At 42.9% G+C, this 24,779-nt stretch overlaps 2 protein-coding genes across 2 annotated transcripts in view; one reads left to right on the top strand and one right to left on the bottom strand.

Annotated features, from left to right (window-relative positions):
• Positions 1-1,640: 1,640 nt before the first annotated feature.
• On the bottom strand, positions 1,641-14,573 carry SFRP4 (secreted frizzled related protein 4). Its single transcript, XM_020911075.2, has 6 exons — positions 13,402-14,573; positions 11,989-12,069; positions 11,828-11,893; positions 9,636-9,834; positions 7,038-7,101; positions 1,641-4,556 (listed from the first exon to the last, which is right to left on the bottom strand). Exons 1-6 carry the CDS (start codon positions 13,844-13,846, stop codon positions 4,371-4,373), a joined length of 1,041 nt encoding a protein of 346 aa, XP_020766734.1. The 5' UTR covers positions 13,847-14,573; the 3' UTR covers positions 1,641-4,370.
• Positions 14,574-20,385: 5,812 nt separating this feature from the next.
• EPDR1 (ependymin related 1) overlaps positions 20,386-24,779 on the top strand; it is a 28,330-nt gene continuing 23,936 nt past the window's right edge. The window contains exon 1 of the mRNA XM_020911076.2: positions 20,386-20,970. Within this exon, the coding sequence (XP_020766735.1) occupies positions 20,678-20,970 (293 nt within the window). The 5' untranslated portion in view covers positions 20,386-20,677. The remainder of the gene's footprint in view (positions 20,971-24,779) is intronic.

Raw genomic sequence — 24,779 nt, 5'->3', positions numbered from 1 at the left:
GAGTTGATCTGCTGCTAATGATGCTTGCCTGTACAGTGTTCGAACTTGCTCACCCCTTGGAAGTTACTCTGGGAGACCTCCAAAGCCAGTTCTTTTTTCAGTGCTTTTAAGAAAGAAGAAAGTTTATTAAGCAATGGTTTATGTGATTTTCAGCTGCTGAAATATTTCAATGACATAATAAATACTTGAAATTATTAGATGACTAAATGGTTAATGAATTTTAAAAATCCATCTGCTTGATTCAACAACAGCACTTGAGAGATCCCTTGATACCATGATGAAACTTTATTCATAATACCATGTTTTGCTTAACCTCAGTGTTCTGAACCTCATACTGTTATTCATATTATTACAATTCTGTGAGATTTTGGATCAGCCCTCTGGCTATGAGTCTTCTCTCTTATCTATGCTAATCAAGTATGCTCCTTTTCCCTCTAAAATGTATCACTTATGTGATTTAAATTTGCCATTGCAAAATGGTTCTCATCTAGGATATTACAGCTGCATGTTAGAATTATCTAGTTATAAAACTACTCTCATATAAATATTGCAACTAGATATGTTAGACTTATGCCTATACTGCCTGAAGTTGTAAAGGCAAAATTACACACCATAGAGATTCTTACTGCCATTTATTTCAAGAAAGGTTTCCTTACATGCTAGTAGAAACAGATCTCTCTTAGGTAGAAGAGTAAATAATGTAAGATACGTAGGATATGAAGGTAGAACTGTCCCTGAGAGACACGGGAGTCCCTGATGGCTGGCTTGGTCCCAGTAGTCTTGACAAGCCTTCCTTAGACACTGAAGCAGCCTGGAGAGTTTCTTCCCCAACTTTCTGTCCATCTTCCTTCTGTCTCAGCTCTCTCAGCCCTATTCAACTCCTGCCTCACTCCTTTTCACAGGTGTTTCCTCTAATAGGATCCATATTTGACTGGATTCCATTTTGGTGCCTGCTTCTCTGAGTACCCAGACTAACACACATGTAATGAATAAAAGTTTTCATGTCTACCCGGCTTAAATCCATACTATATTTCATCACCCTCTTTCTCTTTCTCTCTCTAATAATATGTTTGTGCATGCATGCTAAGTCACTTGAATCATGTACAACTCTGTGTGACCCTATGGACTGTAGCCTGCCAGTCTCCTCTGTCCATGAGATTCTCCAGGCAAGAATACTGGAGTGGGTTGCTATGCTCTCCTCCAGGGGATCTTCCCAACCCAGGGATGGAACCTGCATCTTGTCTGTCTCCTGCATTGGCAGGTAGGTTCTTTCTCACTAGAGCTACCTGGGAAGGCCTAATATGCTTACAGTATTTTCCAATTATAAAAGCAACACATGTTCATTAGACAGAGTACAAGAAAGCATTTATGGCTTGTACTCTTCTGTGCCACATTTTTTTTCCTGGTTCTGAGAACTGAGTAACAATAGAAAATTATTTGTGTCATGAAAATCTGTCCTCCCCTCATGCCTGGGAACCCACATTCAGAAGTCCATTCTCACAAGTTATTGACAAAATAAACTAGTCACTCACTGCCCAGCTGCCTGGAGTGTGGAGAATGTTGTCAGTTGAGGGCTCATAGATTAAAAGAGACATTGAGTTTGCAGCTCAAATTTACATTATAAGAAGGTGAAGACAATCTTAGTGAGGAGCTGGAAAATCACTTTAATACCCCTATGGGCCAAACATTCTGCAGGATAACTGACAATAGGATCAAGAACTTTCCTGGCTGGGCATACTCCTCAGCCCAGCAATGCCCCTTAAATGAACTTATCCCCCAGGACTAATTAAGGATGTGCAGAGATATTAGCTATCAAGCTGTTTGAGTTATTCAGTACATTCAGTTAAGAGTCAACTTAAATCTCTAATAACATGAAGGTCTAAGTGATGCTCACCATGGAATACCTCATGGCCATTATAAAAAAGCTGGCCCGGGTTTTAGTGATGTGAGAGCTAATTCAAATGAAGGGCTGAGTGAAGAAGGCAAGCTATGAAACAGTATAATCTGTATAATAGGCTTTGGTTTTTATCATATAAATGCATAGAGGGAGACTGCAAACTGTGAGAAGAGTGACTGTCAGGAAGTGGAAATTTGGACACAGACCTACCCATAGGAACACTGTGTGACTACCAAGGCACAGATAGGAGTTATCCTGCCTCAAGCCAAGGAATGCTCAGGACTGCTGGCAACCTGCAGAAGCTACAGAAAAGGATTTGGTAACCAAACTGATGGATTTGGAAGGAACTGGGAGTTTTCTGAAGGAAGTAGCTTCATCAAGGGGACAAGGTGGTGGAGTCGAGGGAACCTGGGCTTGCCTCTTCTCATGAGCACACCCAAACTGCAACTAACTACCAAACAATCATCAATAACAAAGACTGGAGCCTACCAAAAATGATATTCTACATCCAAAGAGAAAAACCCAACAAGATGGCAGGAAGGGTGCACCGTTATATAATGAAACTCCATCCCCGCAGGTGAGTGATTAATCTCTCATAAGTATTTAGGTGGAAAAAATATTTTAAGGGAGAAAAATTTGTGCCTCACACAAAAGCCACTTCCACACTTGTTATATTACTCTCAATGTGGGCTGATGTTCATTTTCAACTTTTTTATAACAAATAAACAGTGATTATCAATTAATGAAAGTAATTAATGTACCTAATTAAGTTGTGATATGCAGTATATGATTTCAGTTAAATATTCAAAGGAAACAGTGTTTAAATTTGTCAAGTCATTTTCAAACTCTCATTACATTGTTCTGCACTTATAAAAAGTTTTGCAGGAAGTTTTTTCATTTCCACTGAGAGTTCTAACTCCCCTCCCCACCCTCCAAATTCCTCCTATGCTAAGGAGGTAATCTACGGTATCAATGCCTTTCCTGGACTTTCCTAGATTTCTTTAGATGCTATCCTAAATACCTGTCTGGTTTTCCTTAAGGGCCAGAGTGGTTTGGTTTTTAGACAGAAACACACATGGAGGGTTTTATTGATACCTCTGTGTGGGTGTTTGTGTTGGATGCCTTCAGCTCTGTTGCTGCGGGGTAGCAGGATGCAGGTGAAATTACATTTTCAGGAGGAGACGGGTGTCCGTGCCAGCACTCTCATTAACCCTATTTCTTTACTCTGCCCTGGTTTACCCACACACCTCACCTCTGTGTCCCAAAGCCTACAGAGATAAAATTAAATTATCTGTTTAATCATCGTGTGTGAATGCAACATGTAACTTACCCCTTCTCTGAGAAGCAGCAACAATGGTACATCTAAAGGAGATTTTACTCTTAAGTTTGCAGTTTGTTCTTCTATATCCTTGAGTGGTGGATGGACAAGTGACCGCAACTGTCTTTTCCAAGTGCAGAGCTGGTGTGTGGCAAGGGTGCCACAGCAGGCTGAAGACCAGGGGCTTTGGATCCTGACCCTCCTACCTCAGGCCCAAGGCACCCTTGGGGGCACCAGCAATCAGCAGAGAGGCTGGGCATCAAGATACCTGGGATGTCCTGGGAAGTGAGATGAGCATCACACCCACAGGTGTAAGATGCTTGGGGATGACTAATTGGTACCCGAATCACAGAGAAGAAACAAAGTGTTTCCAGTACTGCTTAAAGGGGCTGGTAAGAAACATTGTGCATATGAAACAAGAGCATCTCCACTATGGCACTGTAACCAGAAAACAAGGATCCAGACTTTGTCTGTCTGCCTTTCCCTTTTATTCATTTAGCAATACTATTGTTTTAGTTTTTAGGGTTTCTAGCTGAAAACAGAGAAGAAAGCCTTCTTTGTAAAAACAAAAACCATAAAACCAGACTCATTCTGATTTTCCGTATCTTACTTTTCTAGATTGTTCAAAAATCCCCTTTGATCACAAAAATTCTTCTGCAAACAGTAAAGATCTTTGAAACATTCATTCCTCTTGCTTTCCTCTTTAGAAGCATTATATTTTCAATCACATTTTGAAAAACTGCTCACATCCTAACCACCAACTGAAATAAAACATATTGTAAGAAAAAAAAATTGGGTGTTTTGTTTGTAATATGGCATTTATTTTTCAATGCACATATTAGGTCAAATTGTAAGAACAAAAGCATCTTTGCCCTAGTGGAGCTCTCACAGAGTCTGCACACAGTTTACTCTCAATACGATAAGCTTATTTGACCAGCTTTCTTATACCTTCCATACCAAAGGGCATACTACCACTATGGTTTGTAGTGACTTAAAAAGAAAAATTGAAGCATATCATTAAGAAAAATGCTGCAAGATGTGTCTATGAAGAGGACTGTGGTTGGTAAGGCGAGGGGTGTGTGGCCTTCTGCAGGCTGGCTGGGTGATGCCCGGCCTCACTCTGAGAGGAAGTCCCCATTTCGGAGAGCAGTTAGCTCACGCTCGTTTTGGGTTTGTGCTCTTCGGAGCACTCCTAGCCTTGATGTTCTTCTTGGGGCTGGCCGGTTTGGGAGCAGGTGGCTTCCCCTTGGGCTTCGGGGCGTTGCTGCGACTGGTGCGCCCTGCTGTCCGCTTCTTGTCCTGGGCTGTCCTCTGCTGCTCCTGCAGCCTCTCTTCCCACTGCTGGGAGGCAAGGTACACACGTGCCATCAAATACGTCTCACCTCTTCATGCTATTAAACTAATGTCCAAAATAATGCGTATTTTCACTGTAATATACTCATCAAGGCATTCATGATTACCATAGCTACTCTACCCTGTGATGCTGAGCATGTATCCTGGAACAGGTGTTTTGGAAAGCACTGGATATATATAGTGATGTCTTGACATGCATTGATTTCATAGAAACAACAGCCCTTCTAGGTAGACACCATTGTCATGACTGGGAAACAAGCATACTGATGTTATTTGCAGAGCCAACAAAGTCAGAACTGGGGATTCAAATTTACCAGTCTGACTCCACAGCCGAAGGCCCTTTCTTGTTCGGTTGCTCAGTCATGTCCAACTCTGTGACTCCATGGACTACAGCATGCCAGGTTTCTCTGTGCTTCACTATTTTCTGGAGTTTGCTCAAACTCATGTCCACTGAGTTGGTGATGCCATCCAACCATCTCATCCTCTGTCATCCCCTTCTCCTCTTGTGAAGGCCCTAATGTATGCAATTTTTCCCATAGGTCCTCTAATGCAACTTTCCTATACAGCCAGTCATTCTTAAAAAGCTTTGCCAAGGCTAAAAGCAGAAATGGATCCAGGCTCATTTGGAAGCTGGGATTTCTTACCACACTTATAGGTTCACCTAACTCTCTTACATCTGAAGGAAGATGGAAGCCCCACCCACATTTAGTAATCCCCTCAAGTGTTAGCTACCCAGAGCTGATGAGTAATGCCATTCTAGACAGTCAAGATTCCATGATAGAAAAAGAATTTACTCTTTAAATATGAAAATGTCTAAGAAAAAAAATGAAAAAGAGTCTACTTGAATAGACGTCACTTTTCATTATAACACGTGTCCCTACTTTATGTTAGAATATAAAAATTAGACTACAACCATAGGTCAGGCAGTAAAAATACAATGAAATGAAAAACACAGTCCCCACCCTCCTAGGGCACAACTCTAGTCCTAAAATAATAAACTTATTACTGTACATTGTTATACCATGGTGATATTTTCATACTCTTAATATTGTATTGGAGTATTTGCTGCCAAAGTGAACGACCCAGTTATGATTCTTGAAAGCTTTGTTTCCTCTCAACAATCTCAGTTTTCAAGGTGGACTTAGCTTCTAGATTGATTCTTCTAATCTACTGCAGTCTTGGAAACTAGATAACCAACTCTGCTAGAATTTTCTGTTCAGTAAGACAAAGTGTGCTCCTGAGAAGCTCATGAGTGTTTAGCTTAGATGCAGCAGCAGTGTTTGGGCCTGTTATTTAGAAAAGGACTCAGTAGGAGAGGTTGTGTTGAAACCACCTTCTCCATGCATGCAAGCATGCTCAGTTGCTCAGTCATGTCCAACTCTTTTGTGACCCATGGACTGTAGCCTGCCAGGTTCCTCTGTCCATGGGATTCTTCAGACAAGAATACTGGAGTGGGTTGCCAATTACTCCTCTAGGGGATCTTCCCAACCCAGGGATTGATCCCATGTCTCCGGCAGCTCCTGCATTGGCAGGCAGATTCTCTACCACTGAGCTACCTGGGAAGCCAACCGTCTCCATAAATGAGTATTAATATACATTCTCCCCTTGCTCAAGAATTTTTATTCCTGCAAACTAAGAGAACAAAGGCAGTTGCAGTATCTTTTCTGAACCAGGTAATACAAACTCTCCTGCATACATCTAAACATATTTTAAGGAAAAGGGATGCTTTTAAAATCCAAACCAATAACCTGATTTCTTTAGTTCTGGAATGATTTTACACCTCTGAGCAGAAAATTTTTCTAACTCCTGTAACTAAATGACCAATTTTTCTATGATGTTACCGTTAAATTATGGATTTGACCACAAAAGTATTACTTTTTGTATATGATTTATTTTGACAAAAGTCTTGAAATTATCTTAAATACAGGGAAAGAATCTTCTCTGTACAGTGACAGTGTGAATTTCAAAAGCAGACATTCACATCCATGTATGTCTGTATTGATACCATTGGATATTAATTCTGTTCAAGCACTTGACTGTCTGCTAAACAAACTAAATATAATACAATAAAGCAAGCAATAAATAAATTTAATCTGGAAATGTTAAAAACCAGTAGATCAGTATTGAATGCAACCAGATCACCTTTGAAACTAAAGAGAAATTTATGATAAAAACTCCAAATGAGAAAAGTTATTCTCTTAATTACTTATTCAAAAGACAAATACTGCTACTGTTGCTGGCTCCTATGATAGCCTAGCTGGAGCTGGGTATGATAACCCATTCCAGTAGTCTTGCCTGGAGAATCCCCATGAACAGAGAAGCCTCACGGCCTACGGTCCATGGGGTCGCCGAGTCAGACACAACTGAGCAACTAAGCATAGCACATGATAACCTAGAGATGAAAGAATGTGAAGAATAACCAAATACATGCATTTAAATACACATTTATGAATTCCTAATTATACTTACTATGGATCTTTTACTGAGTTGGTCTCTCCATTTTTCAACTAAACAATTTTCAAGAAGCATCATCCTGAAAAAAGTAATTTATCTTAATAAGCAATGCTAATTATGAAAGTAAAAATTTTGAAAATATAAAATACAAAAAATTGTAAAAACCAAAATTCTTCAATAACCATTAGCCCCACAAATCCCCATTTATATTTTACTAATATTTTCTTTCAGTGTATTTATTTTACTAATATTTCATATTTTATTAGATCACACTGTACATTTAGATCATACTGTATATTTCCTTTCAGCATTGTATGCATTTTCTTATATACCTGAAAAATTAAAAAAATATAACTTTCCTAACTATATAAATTTAACAATGGATATCCATAATATATTTAACTATTTCTCTATGGTTGAACCTCCCTTTTGCTTAGCTATTATCATCAGCATTGAACTGAATATCACTAGTGTGCACTGGCTAATTATTTCCTTAAGACAGATTTCTGAAAGTGGAAATCTGGGGTTGAAGACTATGTATTTTTTTCTTAAGGTTTTCAGTGCATAGTGCTAAATTATTTTCAGAATGGTTGAACTGTCATTTAATTCACCAACATTAAGACTATGTAAGAATGGAATCTTGCTTTTATTTGGGTTGGAAAATTAAGGAGGTAAATATTTTAATGTTTATTTACTATTTGTACTTCTTTTAGAACTTTGTATAGACTTTGTACATGAATTTCTATATTGTAGTCAATGTTTTAAATAATTGACTTACATGTAAATTTATAGACTTACTTTTTATAGAGTAAGATCACTATCTTTTGTTTTACCCATTGCAATAATTTTTTTTTTGTCTTTCTCATTCTAAAACAAATTATTTTTTTGGCTGCCTGGCATACAGGATTCTAGTTTCCAGACCAGGGATTGAACCCACGCCTCTTGCAGTGGAAGTCTGGAGTCTTAACCACTGGACCTTTAGGGAAGTCTATGTCTTTCTCTTTTTATTTTTTATTTTAATATGCACAATATTGTCATCAGATATGTGCACTGACATTTTTCCTCATAATTTCTTATATTACTTTTATGTTTACAGACTACTTTATTTTTCAGATAGTACACATTTATTTACTAAACTTTATCCTTTTTGATTAAGTTTTTAAAATATTTACTTTTTTACCTCATTTGAAATTGATCGAGTACAAAGTGAAAATACATACTATTTTCCCAAGTAAAGCTCTTCGCAACATTTACTAAACAACAGTTTAATTTCTATTGATTTGCCACATCTCTTTCATAATAGAAGTTCTTGCATGCATTATAATCTGTTACAAGATTTTCTTCTCTGCTTTATTTATCTACATGTCTACTGTTGCACCACATGACTTGAACAAGTGTAGCTTTATACTAGCTTTGCTCATGACATAAGGCACATTTTCTCTCATCCTTCAATTTGCAAAATCTCCTTTACATGTCCTTACCACTTTATTCTTCCAAATGATCATTAGCATTACTTGTGAAGACATAAATCTCAATCATCCAAAAGATGTTGACTAGGATTTTTTTTATCAGAATTACACTATCTATAATCTGTGGGGAAAATGACACAAAGGCTGTTATTTAACTCACGTATTATCTATTCACCTGTTCGGCAATCCGGCACATCCTCAGATCTGCTTCTAGTACTGGAGCATATATATACGCATCATAGAAGAGACGAGCCCAGAGACAGTCATTCAGAGTTCATTCATTCAATGTCTTTAGAAAGACAAGGTATAAGCAGTAAAGCGGCTTTAAAGCCAAGAGCACAGGAAGTGTGAAGAGGGTACTGAGTACTGATAGACTGAAGAATAAGAAAGTATTCAAGTGAAGTCAGTATCAAAAAGTGTTTCTTTGGAGACATAGAATCTTGAGATGTATCCAGAAGGAACAGGAACATTATTAATGGGAGAGAATCAAAAGGAAGACTTTTTAAATAAAAATGAGCAGTTCTGCTGGAGAGATGAAGTGAAGCAAGTTATGGGGCTCTTTCTGGAACCTCTGCTGAAGTGTTTGGTTTTTATATTTTAAGGACTTCTTATGTTGTAGGGATATATATAAAAAAGATGTTATGGTAAGATAACTGAGGAGACACACTCCCAGCAGGAGAGATGTACAATACATGTGTGTGAGTGTGTATATGTGTTTGTATAGTACTCTAGTAAACAAATGTAAACTAAGCGTGGAACTGTGTTTCAAATGGCCATCTTTTCTTGATTAGTAATTTATTTAAAAGGTCTTAAAAATTCAGTATTTGCTACAATAAGATTGATTTGAAAAGAACTAGTTTTACTCAATTTATTTGCTTATAAGTTTCTGAAATCAGGTAATAAATTCTGAAATTGATTTTTAATGAGTTCATTGAAATACTCATATTTTTCATTTTTCCTTAATTCTATGAAGAATTAAATGATGTTTAGGATATATGATATCCCAATCAAACCATCTACTAAAACTGATTTTTCTTAAAAAAGCTAGTGCTGTTGTTTTTTAAACAAACAAACTAGGACTTCTAAGTGGGATTCATGGTTTCCCTAAGCTGTGTGCAGTATTTTTCTGCCCCGCTGTGCCTACCGTGAGCGCCACTCGTAACACATGATGAGAACGTCTTGATGAGGCAGGATGTGTGGACACTGGCAGGAAGAATTCGTAATAAGAGGGACTTGAGTCCGAGGGATGGGTGATGAGGACTTGAAGATCTCTTTCACGTCCACCACTGTCGTTACTTCATTACAGCCACTCCTCTGCACGGCTTTTATTTTTGCATGAATGACTGCAATTGAAAAATCGATTTAAGTGTTGCCGAAGCTTTGGAGAGAAATATGGATGGTGTATTCCTGCCAACTCTGAGCCTCTCTTAAAGAATCACTCCTGTAATTATGGTCATGTCTAAGCTGCCCGAATGCAGGCAAAAAAGCCCACACAATCATATGCTAAATGTAAGGCCTCCCATATTGTCAACAATGTCTTAAAAGTTCTGAATCATGCTGCAAGATGGAAAAGGAAATTCACAAGCGGGCTTACTCTGGAATCTGTCTTTGGGTCAGTGACTGGTCCACACTGGGCTACAGATAAGAGTTTCAATACAGAATCCCATGGATCCTTCTCAGCCCTAAAATTCTATGATGAGGCTTTTTTTGGGGGGGGGGGACGGGGGGGAACATCAGGAAATTTAGTTACATAGAAGGTTGACTAAATTTTGTAGAAATAACACTGTCTTGTCTTTCTAGTCTGTCCTGTAATGATTTGAAGTGAGAATCATATATTCTCAGATTCAGAAGGCACCTGAAAATTTGTGTGGTTCAATCATCCATCTGCTGCTTGAACTGTTCCAGAGAAAGTTGTTACAGCCCTAACATTCTCATGCAGGAAGGAGTCTCTGAAGATGACTGTTCTCAATTCTTTAATTTCCCAAACTGCCAAAGCAGGGTCCGTGGTGGGCAGAGGTGGAACTGTTATTACAGATGACTGGTAATGTTGCTACGTCTGATCATGCTTGCAGTTCTGACCTCCTTGGTCCCTTGCTATCACCACCTGCCATGGAGCTGTAATCAGCCTAGGATGGATCTGTCTTGGATTCCATGCTAGGAAGCTGGTTTATGAAGAAGCTAAATAATCTAAATAGAAAATAGCTTCATCATCAATGTGATTATGAAGCAACGATGCCTCGAGAATAGCACAACAGTGAAACTCAGACTGGACAACTAAGTAACTAAGGCTGGACGGTGCCACACAAGGGACTAAGTGGATCCGATTAAGATGATATCTACATATAACAGGTTTAAAAAACAGTAAGAAGAAGCTACTAGAAGAGATAGTGTTTTGCTTTTTTTTTTTTTTTGGTTGAATTACCCATTTTGGCTATGTGTGGTTCTCAAATATGACAACCTAAATAAGAGGTTATTTTTTCAGACTTTTATAGTGCCATGATCTTCCTGCTTTTATGTGGGTTGTATAATACAAAGGTTCTTATGATATAAAATTTCAGTTTGAAATATGGAAAACTAAGTTACCAAATAAAACAAACATTTTTACCCAAATAGTTTCCACTATTTCAACAGAAATAATTTAAGAAACACACACAAAAAAAACCATAAAATAGCCCAAAAAGATATTTTAAAGGAACACATTTTTAATTAAATTTACTTTCAAATGATACTAGAATTAAATTCACTGAAACATTCAAGACAGCATGAGTGACTTTTCCCTGAAGAAAGTGCCGCCTGGGTGTTTCAAATAAGAGAAGAGAGCATTTAAACTATGCTAATACTTACAGCCGTAGGTCTTCTGATTACATAATCCCACAATTTTTTAAAATGTGTTTTTATAAGTAAAAAGATACATGTGCATATCTTAATTCTTTGGTCTCTGGGCCTCAGGTCAAATCCACAGATCACTTACCCATCCTTTCCATAGCAGTGAAGCTTTTTTCCCGTCCCCTCCCACCGCTGCCCTAAGGCCCTGTGGTAAAACCATGAGAGAAGTGAGGTGATGTCCTGGCTGACAGAACTTCTGGACAAATAGGACAGTTAGGATCAGGATGTCACACTTGTAATCTGATTCACAGCACTGCCCTCACCCAGGTAATTTACTTTGTTTTTACTTGATTTACCCAGAAAAGCAAGATATATTCACAGTTATTATTATGCCATCTAGGACCCACATGACTGAGAGAAATCACCAACCGCTTTTTCACTTCATGACTAGCAGACCTGGCTGTGTCATGTGCCAAGTCCCCAAGCCAATGGATTCAGCAGATGATTTACCGTAACTGTAGTTTTTGCTCAGATATGTCGCCAGGGTTGGCTTCACCTTTTTGCACTTGCACCGGTCTAAAGAAGACAAAACAAAGACAGAATGTTGAAAAAAGGTTCAGAAGTCACTCTGGAGAAGAAAGAGATGGAGCCTTGAGGCTAAATGAACTTACCCGGGCTTAGGCGTTTACAGTCAATGTCAAGAGGCCTTTCCTGTACCATCATGTCTGGAGTGATGTCTATCCACTTAACGTCTGAAAAACACACAGGGACACATGGGTGTGGTCAGTGATTTGGCCTGTTCACCCAGCTGGAGAAAGGAATCATCTGGAGACACTAACACGGCAGCGCGCACACACACACACACACACACACACACACACACACAAATCCTAAATAGCAAAAATTACATGTGATCGTCAACTACTTCTTCCATATAGACTCTTTGGGCTTCGGAAAGAAGACTTATGGCTGAGACTGCTTATCCAGAACAAACTGAAGTGAAGGCACATCCATTTAAATTGGTTGATACATACAGCCTACTTGGATTTATCCAACATTTATCCAACCTGGATAAATTACATCATTCCCTCCTAAATCTATTTTAAATGTTGATTTTCCAAGTTGACAGTTTACACTAATCAAAATAACCAACATAGTCCTCAATTCCCACCTCACATTTTGCAGAAACAGTCCAGAGCTACCCCCCAAAGAAGCATAACCCTGTGTCATTTCTATAATTAAAGCAATAAATTTTTTTTTCTAAAACTGAATTAGAGAGGAGCTTCAATTTCCCCCCTTCACTTCACTTCTCCTCCTCCACGTTTTGGGCAAGGCTCTGAGGTATAACTTCAGAAACTACACCAAAGCAACACCATAATTTCTTTAAATGTGTAGCAACTTGAGTCAGGGATAAAAGGAGGCAAAAATATTCTTAGGTTTTATTTCAAGAAGTGGATTTAAACCTGCCTCTTCTTCCTAGAAAAGCAGCAAAAAGACTAAAGAGAAAAGAAGGAAGCGGTGGTTGAGTTCGAGTTAACTAAGATGCCACAGACGCTGGCATTGGGTCAAAGACCATGAAACAGACATCACAGTTTTCCAGGGCAACTAAATTTATAAACTGTACTCCTGGTGGGAAGTGACAACTAGTACTGTTTTTTCAGAAAGAGCTTTCAAGAGCTAACGTTAAATGGAGAATCCTGGTGGGAGTGTTTTATTTACTAAACGATATATAAAAAGTGCTGAAAGCTGGTTCAGACCCAACTGTCACTGCTGTATCTATTTTATTACTACAAAGAAGAAAGTCTAGTGTCACCTATCTAAGCAAAATCGCCCATCCCTCTTTATGGGGACGTGGTGTTCTTTAGCTCCTGAAATTCCTGTGGAGAAAGTAGACTTTTCCAGAAGTCAAGTCACCAGCCCGTCCCACCTCCTCCAATTCGCCCAAGCAGAATGGGGGGCTGCCCGACCACCCGCCGGCAGCTGTCGGTGTGTCTGTCGGGTTCTCACGTGGCAGCGACAGTCCGGAGTGCCTCCTCCTCACCCCCACCCCACCCCCGCCCGCCTCGGCTCTTCCCCGATCTCACCGTCAGGCAGGTCGGTGACGATGGCCTCCGGCGAGATGCACACGCCCCGGTCGTAGACCGGCAGCTCGTCGCAGGCCAGGCTCTCCGGCCAGCTGTGGTTGTACATCTTCATGAGGGGCTCGCAGCCGTCACGCGCGCGCTGGCACACCGACTTGCATGGCTTAATGGGGTCGTGCAGGAACTCCAGGGTGCAGATGGGCGCGTACATGGCACAGAGGAAGAAGCGCAGCACCGCGCTGCAGTTCACGTCCACCAGCTCCTCATACTGCTCGATGGCCAGGATGGCGTTCTCCTGCGTGCTGTGGTGCAGGTGATTGGGCATCCGCGTGATGTTCCAGGGCATGTGTCGGCACATGGGGATGCGCACCGCCTCGCAGGGCGCGCCGCGCACGCCCAGCGCCAGGCGCAGCCACAGGCACAGGGCGGTCAGGATGGAGAGGAACATGGTACTGCCCTCCCGCGCCGCCACCCCAACAGACAGAATGGGTCCCCCCCAAGTCTTTCTCTCTCCCTTCCCGAAGGAAGAGGTCCTTTAGGGCACAGGGGATGTGCTCTCCCCAAACTCCCGTGGGCAGCAGTGCGCGGCCTCGGGGGCCGGCCCGGGTATCCGCAGTCCGGCGCGCGAGGCTCGAGCAGCGCCAGCCCTTAGCCGCCCCGGCGCGAACCCGCCCTGACAATTCCAGTCCCCGGCCCGGCAGCTCCGAGCGCAGCCAACCCCGGCCATTGCCGGACCTATTTATCCCGACACCTCCCCTGACGTGGGATCGGAACGCTCCCTTGGCAGCTGCAGGCCCGGCGCGGGCTCCCCCTCGGCCGCCCCACCCCCCAGGCCTCTCTTGCAGAAGCGGTGACATCATCTCCTCCGGGCCGCAACCCAGGGCTTGAATCCTGCATTCCCCCAAAGTCCCTCCTTTTTAGTCTGGCCAGTCCTTTTCCTTCAGACCAAGAAAAAGAGCCTCTGGCAGTCGTTTTGGACACCGAATCCAAGAAGGTGCAAGATACGATTTCAAGAGAGGGAAGGACCGTCTTTCGAATCAAAGCTGAACTTTGCGCCCTCTGCCTTTTGGGCTCCCCAACTGTGAAGTTGGAGGAAAATGGGAACTGCTGCTGCTCTTTACCTCTTAAACGTACTTGCTTTCTCCAGTAGGGGGCATGAGAAGCGCCGAGAGGTGAGAAGTGTGGGACCAGGAGAGTGCCGTTGGAACAGGATGGACACATTATATAAGCAAACCGCCCCCTCCCGGCCCTGAGTTGTATGGAATTTGTTTTTGTTATTACTGTCGTGGCTAGTAGACATTACTTTGGGCTCCGTTTTTTTCCAGAATGGCCTTTGATCTGTACCTGCTCCAGGAAAAGAACTGACCGAAGATGTCACAGCATCTTCCAGTTTGAGAAATGTCTTCCATCTAACATTTCTCCCTCTTTCTCCTATTCCTGTGCCTCTCTTCAGCTTGAACGAAAGCTGAAAGCCAAGACGACTTTGATATCACAATCTGAAAGATTTTTTTCTTCCTTTATGCCAAGTGATTTCCAATCCAGCTGTCTAACATCTTGATTTACTTGGAAACTGTTATTTAAATGAAGTAAGAAGCTGTGTACCATGGAGATCAATGATGTATGTTTATGTTCTCTCTTTTATCTTATTTTTATTCGGAACAGGTAGTAGAATCCACTGCTGGCTCAGCTATCCCCAGAAAAGGGAGGCTTTATAGTGTTCCAACTATACACTGATTTGCAAGCAGTAAGATTTTGGGTATATGATATTTTCTTAGGGCATTAGAATATGAAAGCATGTTATCTGAATGGTAATCTTCATGGTTTAGTTGGAAATCTGAACGTAAGGCAGACATTGTTTTTCTCTCCAAAGCTTAGATCACAGAATTAGTTTAGTTTTGACTCTGATTAGGACTGAGGATTAAAATAGCCCAATAAAGGAAAAGCACAGCTGATGTTTACTGAGCATGTACAATGCGCTTGATGTGTAAATGCATTACCTTATTTATTTTTTCTGGGTACATGAATCAAACATGATTAGTTGAAAACGTAAATGAGACAAACGCATTTCAGGATTCACCCAAGGAGTCCAGTTTTATTCATGGGAAGCCCAGGGTAACCAAATACAGCAGGGCCCATCTAGAGAGGTATCTTTTTTCTGTGGAAAATCAAGCTTCAGATGCCAGTGTAGGCTAGTGAAATATCAAGCAAACAGGCTAGCCCAGATGAGATCTCAAGCTGTTTTCAGTATTATATTCTAGTAGGTCTAAACCGTGGTTTAGTGAAAATGAGTTTCAGCCCAAGTTCCTAGCAGGGAAGAAGATACAGTTTTGAGAATGAACTGAGCTCCCTGCCCTTTTCCAAGGAATCAGCTGAGGGCAAACTTGGGGAGGACTCAAGCTTCTACAGCCAGTTTGAACCTGCTGCATTAGTTTAGCTCTGCAAGTACCAAATCACGACATTTCAGGTATTTCCTTGAGGTTCACAGATGGAATGTCCTTTAAGAAAGGGAGGGGAAGAGCTGAGAACCCTTCTCCATAAAGCTCCTTGCTTACCCGATTAGGTCTGTTGGTAGTTTGGCTTTAGGGTTCGTAGGAGAGGGTGGCAGCATTGAGGAGTTCATCTGGAGAATGTGACAACCAGCCTTCCTCTTCCTGCCTGGCTTTTAGCACTCAATCCATTACCCCATACTTGACACTGATTTGCCAAAATCTCATGTAACTGGGGAAACCCCCTGGTCAGTGGCTTCTCTCTGGTGCCTCCTCTTCAGTCTCCTCCAGGGCCTGCCTCTCTGCCCATCCTTTCAATGTCGGGAGTTCTCTAGGGCTCCATCCTCAGCCCTCTTCTCACTCTCTACACTCCCCACTGCTCCAGGTTGTCTCAATCTCAGCACTAGTGACAAAAGCGCTGGATAATTCTTTTTTGAGTGAGCCATGGGAGCTGGGGTGGGGAGGGTTGTCCTGAACATTGTGGGTAATTTAGTAGTATCTTTGGTCTCCTCCCACTAGATGCCAGGGGCAGCTTGCCCCCTATCCCATTGTAATAATAAAAAATATCTCTAGATATTGCCACTGTCCCTTAGTAGACAAAATCACCATGAGTGGAAAACCACTCTTCTACTGTCCTTTCTGGGTTCAGTGACCACCCAAATGCCAATGGCTTCCAAGTCCAGACCCCTAGGCCTGCTGGACTTCCCAGATGGCCCTAGTAGTAAAGAACCTGCCTGCTTGTAGGAGACATAAGAGACTTGGGTTTGATCCCTGGGTCAGGAAGATCCTCTGGAGTAGGAAATCACAACCAACTCCAGTATTCTTGCCTGGAGAATCCCATGGACAGAGGAACCTGGCAGGCTGTAGTCCATAGGGTCGCATAGAGTCGGACATGCCTGAAGCAACTCAGCAGGCATGCATGCAAGCCTGCTGGTCTCTGCAAATGTTTATCCAATTGTCTCTTGGGTATTTCCATCTGTATGTCCCATAGTCATCACAAAATCAGCCAATCCTAAACTGAATTTATCTTCTTTCACTCAGGACTGAACTTCCAGTGACCCAAACCACTCAGAGGAAGCGGTCTTCCTCCAAATCTATCCTTTTCTCTAGTCCGCAACACTTCCATCCTCTGCATTGCTACTACCAAGGTGTTAACTCAAACAGTAGCTCTTGTCTAGATTGTGACAGCATCTTCCTCTTCCCCCTGCCCTCTGCCTTGCCCTGCCATTCTCCACACTGAACTGGGGGAGCTTCCTAAGACTTCTACCTGATGAGACTCTCCCTAGCTTTACATTTAGGCTTGGTTCCAAAACTTTGGAGTTAATAATAAATCCTTAAAAGGATTTTCAAGGACCCGAGTGATCTGGCCTCAGATTACCATCTACCTCATACCTGAACCCCCAAATCACACTCATTTCCTCTTGCCCCACATCTGTCTCTCATCCAGGAATGCTCTCTCCCACGTTCACCTGCCTCACTCTTCCTCATCCTTGAAAAGCAGATCAGGTGAAAAGACTATATAAACTTTGAAAACAAGGTGTCTTTTTAAAAAATTTATTTATTTATTTTAATTGGAGGCTAATTACCTTACAATATTGTAGTGGTTTGTGCCATACATTGACATCAATCAGCCATGGGTGTACATGTGTTCCCCATCCTGAACCCACCTCCCACCTTGCTCCCCATCCCATCCGTCAGGGTCATCCCAGTGCACCAGCCCTGAGCACCCTGTATCATGCATCGAACCTGGACTGGTAATCCGTTTCACATATGATAATATACATGTTTCAATGCTATTCTCCCAAATCATCCCACCCTCGCCTTTTGTTTTTTAAACAGTTTGCTTTTTATCTTGATTCCATACTACATATTCTAACCTTACACAGACATAAACCCAATTAATGTTGTTCTTAGCGACCCTAAACTTCCAGACACACAGACATGTAGGCCTGTGGTATTGTCAGGTGATGGGTGAGGTGATGGGTCTCACTGCAGATGTGGCCACCAGGTGTGTTCCTGAGTCCTCAGCCCAAGAGCAAAGGCATTGTGTCTAGTCTCACAGTGTCTAGGGTCTAGACTAGTCCCCCTAGTGTCTAGTCCCACAGGCTCTCTACTGCCTGCCAAAGGGCCATAATGAATGACTGGTGTCATTTCTTCAGGAAGGGACCCTTTTTTACACTTTTAATTTGGAGTTAGCAGGTGGTAATTTTGATCTGTTCAGCCATGGCCACAGGGCTGGAAAAGGTGTTTTCATTCCCCTTCCAAAGAAAGGCAATGTCAAATAATGTTCAAACTACTTACTGAACAATTGCACTCATTTCACATGTTAGCAAGATTATGCTCAAAATCCTTCAAGCTAGGCTTCAGTAGTAAATGAACCCAGAACTTCCATATGTACAGGCTGGATTTAGAAAAGACAGAGGAACCAGAGATCAAATTGGATCATAGAAAAAGCAAGACAACTCCAGAAAAACATCTACTTCTGCTTCATTGACTACGCTAAAACTTTGACTGTGTGGATCACAGCAAACTGTGGAAAATTCTTAAAGAGATGGGAATATCAGACCACTGTACCTGTCTCCTGAGAAGCCTGTATGCAGATCAAGAAGCAACAGTTAGAACTGGACATGGAACAATGGGCTGGTTCAAAATTGGGAAAGGAGTATGTTAAGGCTGTGTATTGTCACCCTGCTTATTTAACTTATATGTAGAGTACATCATGTGAAATGCGGGACTGGATGAATCACAAGCTGGAATCAAGATTTCTAGAAGAAATATCAATAACCTCAGATATGCAGATGAGGAACTAAAGAGCCTCTTGTTGAAGGTGAAAGAGGAGAGTGAAAAAGCTAGCTTAAAACTCATTCAAAAAACTAAGATCATGGCATCTGAGCCCATCACTTCATAGCAAATAGATGAGGAAAAAGTGGAAATAGTGACAGATTCTGTTTTCTTGGGCTCCAAAATCTCTGTGGACAGTGACTGCAGCCATGACATTAAAAGATGCTTGCTCCTTGGAAGAAAAGCTATGACAAACCTATTAACATATTTAAAAGCAGAGACATCACTTTGCCAACAAAGCTCCATATAGTCAAAGCTATAGTTTTTCCAGTAGTCGTGTTTGTGAGATATGAGAGACGATAAAGACCGCTGAGGACTGACAAATTGATGCTTTTGAACTGTGGTGTTGGAGAAGACTCCTTGTTTTTTTTTTTTTTTTTTTCCATTTTTAAAAATTTATTTATTTCTTTTACTATTACAAATATTTTTAAAAATTTTTATTTTTTTAATTTTCTTTATATTGTAGTGGTTTTTGCCATACATTGACATGAATCAGCCATGGATTTACATATGTTCCCCAACCTGATCCCCCCTCCCTCTCCATCCCATCCCTCTGGGTCTTCCCAGTGCACCAGCCCTGAGCACTTGTCTCATGCATCCAACCTGGGCTGGTGATCTGTTTCACCCTTGATAGTATACTTGTTTCAGTGCTGTTCTCTCCAAACATCCCACCCTCGCCTTCTCCCACAGAGTCTAAAATCTGTTCCGTATATCTGTGTCTCTTTTTCTGTTTTGCATATAGGGTTATCGTTACCATCTTTTAAAATTCCATATATATGCGTTAGCATACTGTATTGGTCTTTATCTTTCTGGCTTACTTCACTCTGTATAATGGGCTCCAGTTTTATCCATCTCATTAGAACTGATTAAAATGAATTCTTTTTAATGGCTGAGTAATATTCCATAGTGTATATGTACCACAGCTTCCTTATCCATTTGTCTGCTGATGGGCATCTAGGTTGCTTCCATGTCCTGGCTATTATAAACAGTGCTGCGATGAACATTGGGTGCACGTGTCTCTTTCAGATCTGGTTTCCTTGTTGTGTATGCCCAGAAGTGGGATTGCTGGGTCATATGGCAGTTCTATTTCCAGTTTTTTAAGGAATTGGAGAAGACTCTTGAGAGTCCCTTAGACTGCAAGGAGATCAAACCAGTCAATCCTAAAGAAAATCAACCCTAAATATTCATTGGAAGGATTGATGCTGTGAAGCTGAAGCTTCAATACTTCGGGCACCTGATGTGAAAAGGCGAATTTTTTGGAAGATACACTGTCTGGGAGAGATTGAGGGCAAGAGGAGAAAGGGGCTACAGAGGATGAGATGGTTGGATGGTATCACTGACTCAATGGACATATATTTGAGCAAACTCCAGTGAAAGACAGGGAAGCCTGATGTGCTGCAGTCCATGAGGTTGCAAAGAGTTGGACATGACTTAGCGACTGAACAGCAACAAAAACAATTTGATAAAGGGACAGGGTTATGTGGGGCACAGCGAGTGCAGCGATCCAGCTTTCTTGATCCTGACTTTGAGTTTGTCCTCCAGTGTTGGTTATCTGCTGAATACTCAACTTAGCAGAATAACGCTTTCCTTCTCACCCCACCACCCCATCCCCCTTAAAACGCGGACACCCTTCAGGATGCTAGTGGCACCACTGCCACTGCATTTCCTGTTGGCAGCAGAGAGCAAGTGAAAACAGCAGCGGCAGCGGGCAGCGGCCCAGGCAGAAACAGCTCCCACACGACTCACGGAAGCTCTCCCGTGGCCCATCCCGGTTCCCAGGCCTTGCGCGTCCTGATCCCAACAGCTGGAAAGGCCGCCGCCGAGACCCGAAGCAACCTGGCCAAGACCGCCCTCGGGCACAGTTGGAGAAAGCCCCGCGGAGTGCCTGGGCTGCTCAGCGCCCCCTTGGGCGCGGGCTGGCTCTGTGGGGACTGCGGCCGCGGCAGAAGGCGATGCCTGGGCGCGCTCCCCTCCGCGTGGCCCGAGGGTCCCTGGGCGCTTGGCTGCTGGGCAGCCTGTGGGTCTGCGCACTGGGCTGCCTCTGCGGCGTGGGGACGGCGGCGCCGGGGGCCGGGGGCTCCCTGGGGCCTCAGCGCCCTTGCCAGGTGCCGCAGCAGTGGGAGGGACGCCAGGTGCTGTACCGGCAGAGCACCGGGCGCTACAGTCGCGCCCTGCTCTCCTACGACGGGCTCAACCAGCGCGTGCGGGTGCTGGACGAGAGGAAGGCGCTGATCCCTTGCAAGAGGTACGCGGGGCGCGGGAAGCCGGGGCGGCCCGGGGAGGGCGAGGTCGAGGGAGCTGCGTCGGAGCGCGGGGTTTCCAGCAGCTCCCGTCGCCTTCCTCCAGTCAAAGACAAACTTCGCGGAGAGGATCTCTTGGGGACAGCAGAGTTGGGGGCTGGGTGTCGGGCTGGTCCACTGGGGGCGGCCTGCTGGCGGGCACTCAGTGAGACCTCGCAGGGCGGTGGCCGGTGAAGAAAGGTGGCGCCCCCAGGCCCTGGTTCGCCCACATTCAAAGGCTGCTGAGTCAGCCTCCTGACTCCTGGTGCCCCCTTCAGCCTAGGGCGTGTCTTCTGCACTATCTCAGCTCTTTCAGGAGCCATCTGTGAGGGAGACACGCTGAATACATATTTTATACGAGGTTATTTTTTTTTTCTTTCTTTTTCATTTTAAAGGAATATGACAACTCTACCAAAAGTGTGCGGGATCAGTTCAAGAACTGTCACAACAGTTGAAATTTTAGTCTACTCCCTTAAAATTTCCTTTAAGCAAGTTTTACATTCGGTGATCGAAAATCCTGTATGTCTGTATCTGTCTTATAGAACATGATCTCTTACCTGTTATTGCCATTTTAATAGTTGGCCCCTACCTATTTTTAATGGCTGCACAATATTCCACAGAGAGGTTATGCTACAATGCTTTTAACCACTGGTGTGATTATTCACCTTTCTGTGTCTGTTATGACAAAGGACACCCTTTTTCCTGAGACTGCAGTTTGTTCTGACCCCATTAAAACCTGATTTCTATTTTGGGATCGCCACCTGTCAGTTCCTTCTGCCTTATTCCTGTTTCTCTGTGTGTGTTACTCCAAGGGTTATGCGGGCCTCTCATATGGAGTTGGCATAATTAGGAGGTGCCATGTGAATGTCCATAGTTTAAGGCTCCAGTGGGCAGTAAATGTGGGGAAATTTTGATATCATTTCACCTAAAAGTGTTTGTTGAAGTATTAGGCATCTTGAAGACAGTATGCAAATGCAAGAATTGTTCAAAGCACTGTATTTGAGAAGGCAAAATAGTATGTGATTGTAAACCGTGAGTGCTGAGGAGGCCTAGAGTAGCTGAGTCATCATGGGGTATTGGGAGTATCTTTTCTCTTTCAAGAAAATGAATGTTTTCTATTAAGTCTCGAATAACTTTGTAATAATAATAGCAAAATCCAGCACTGAGTACTTGTTATGTACCAGGCATGGTCCTGAAGATGTTCCACATACCGTATTATTTAGTTTAAAAATCACAACCACTGGACAATGCAGCTTTTATGATCTCCATTTTACAAGCAGAGAAATCTGGGGTCAAGGGAGATAGATAACTTTCTCAGATCAAGAGTTAGGACTTCAGGAAGCTGAGTGGATTCTGACATCTATGATATACTGGGCTCTTGTTCATTTGCTTATTCATTCAATCTGCATTTTTTGTGTGTCAGTCATTTTGTATAATCAGAGTGGGTCCTGGGTTTCAGGGAGGTCATGGTCTGGGGGTGGAATCATATGAGGAAGAATTCACATATAGTGGGGTAAGGGGTGAGCTGGACTTGAGAGCACCCTAGACAAGCACCTAACCTGGAGGTGCTTCCTGGAGGAGGTGGAACAGGAGCGAGTACCAAAATCCCTGGACGGGGTGACCATTAGGGGGAAGCGGGTGTGGAGGGAAAGACTGATCCAGGAGGATCTATCCAGGTGTATTCCGGAACATCCTGCCACAGGCAAGGCTGGGAATATTCCAAGAACTGCAGGCCAATCACTGTTAGACTGAAGCATGGAGTCTGGCAGGAGGTTGGGGATCCAGGGAAGGATATTTAAACAGTGGAATGCCATGGCTGGGTTTTTAAAAGAGCACTGGATGAATGGTTGAGAATAAAGAAGAACAAGAGAAGAAGCCAAAACATGACCTAGGAGATGTTTGTAGAGAGATCCAGGTGAAAGATGGGGTGTGGCATGATGGTGAGAAGTAGACACTTTTGAGAGATATTAAGGATACTGAAGAGGCTCATTGAAGGAGGTGCAGATGATTAGATGGTATGCTGCAGGGTGGTGGTGGGGGAAGTCAGATTTGGCTTATGAAAGCTAACAGTGCTGACAGCATCGAGTAGATGCTGATGCTGTTTGCTGAAACGGGATTGGGCTTCTGAACTTCTAAAGAAGGGTCAAGTATTGCTCTTTCTGTGCATCATCCTGAAGCCTTGTAGAGTGGTGGCTTATGGATGAGGAGTCATGTCAAAGATGGACTAGGATTGAGACAGACCTGGGACTTGGGACCCTATGCTGCAGTGCTCGCACATGGCATACTTCTCCTCCAGCAACAAAATACAAAGAAACTATATGGGACTAAAAATAACTGTGTGTATGCACAATTACAGTGAATTCTGGACAAAGGATACAAAGAGACCCAAAAACCCAATCGCCACATTTGAAAGAGCCTGGAGCAAAAGCAGCCTACTAAGTGCATTCCCCTGCACAAAACATCACTGATTAAGGGGTGGGCAAACTACCTAAGCCATCCCCCCTCCAGCCTGACTCCTGGATACACCCCTACCCTCATCCTGTGTAAGGAACAAGCTTGCTCCCCTTGGGGATCTGTTTGTTCTTATTCCCCTCGCCCCCTCCACTGCAGCAGTGGCCCCTATAAAGCCTTGCCTGAATTTCTTGTCTGGCCTCTGATCAGTTTCTATTGATTAAAAGAGGCCAAGAACCCTGATGGGTAACAGGATGGCCCAAAGCACACCGCTGACACAGCAGAGTGAGGCCAGGAGAAGGAAAGGAGGATAGGGTTCATCCCCCAACCTCCCAGAGGTAGGATTTTCATGATTTAAGGGATTAGGCTTTAGAGTCAGATAAATCTGCCTCTGAATTCCAATTTCTAATGCAGGTCTTTGGGTTACTAGATGGGAATGCTACTAATGCCTAATGTATTGCTTTGCTGTGGGGATGAAATGAGTTCAACTATGTACAGCACATAGTGCAATGTAGAAGGTGTGGCCGCAATTGTCCCTCTGGCCACCACCATCTTCGCCATCATGGTAAATTTACCATAGCCCAGAGACTCGCTGCCAGCCCCATGAGCTCAGAAACTTGACCTTGTGGCACCCTCCAGGGCCCTTTCTTTGGGAGTTGACCGAGAATAAACAAGCTCAAGTGCGGCACTGTGTATCTCAGTGAGTGCTGTAGCTGGCATGGGGGCCAGAATTCTCAAATCTGACTAGGTCATTCTCTCCCTGTAGGCAGAACTGTGGAGAGAGCCAAATTCTAATCAGGAGGCTGTGAGCAAAGAGTTGGAGCCAATTCATAGAGTCTAACGATTGCCTGCTTTAGGCTGGGCTGTGTGCTCAACGTTGAGCTTTCCATGGTGCATAAGAGGCCAGCCCAGTGGATTCAGGCTAAGATTAATCAATGCATCATTTTCACTAGAGAAATTAGAAGCATAGAGGTCCCTGATCCTATGCTACCCCAACACTGCTGGTCCAGATACCCTTCACTCTGCACAGAGCCTGGGCGGGAATTGCTCAGGTTGTTTTAGCAACCTTTCTTCTTCCGTGACTCCAAGATCAATTAATAGAGTCTTCAGCTGTGTATATTATAGCCTCATTGAGGTCACAGCCAAATCTTGCTGGCCTGGAAGCTTTTTTGTCCCCATGTGGTGATTTCTTTCTTTCTTTACTTTTTAAATTGAAGTATAGTTGATTTACAATGTGTGGGTTTCTGGGTACAGAAAGATGATTCAGTTTTACATATATATATTCGTGTCCTTTTCACATTCTCTCCCATTATGGTTTATTACC

The sequence above is a fragment of the Odocoileus virginianus genome, chromosome 1 (assembly GCF_023699985.2).
Source record: "Odocoileus virginianus isolate 20LAN1187 ecotype Illinois chromosome 1, Ovbor_1.2, whole genome shotgun sequence".
In the NCBI taxonomy this organism is placed as follows: Eukaryota; Metazoa; Chordata; class Mammalia; order Artiodactyla; family Cervidae; genus Odocoileus; species Odocoileus virginianus.
The sequence above is the reverse complement of the archived record's forward strand: the minus strand, read 5'-3'. Positions and strand labels throughout refer to the sequence as shown.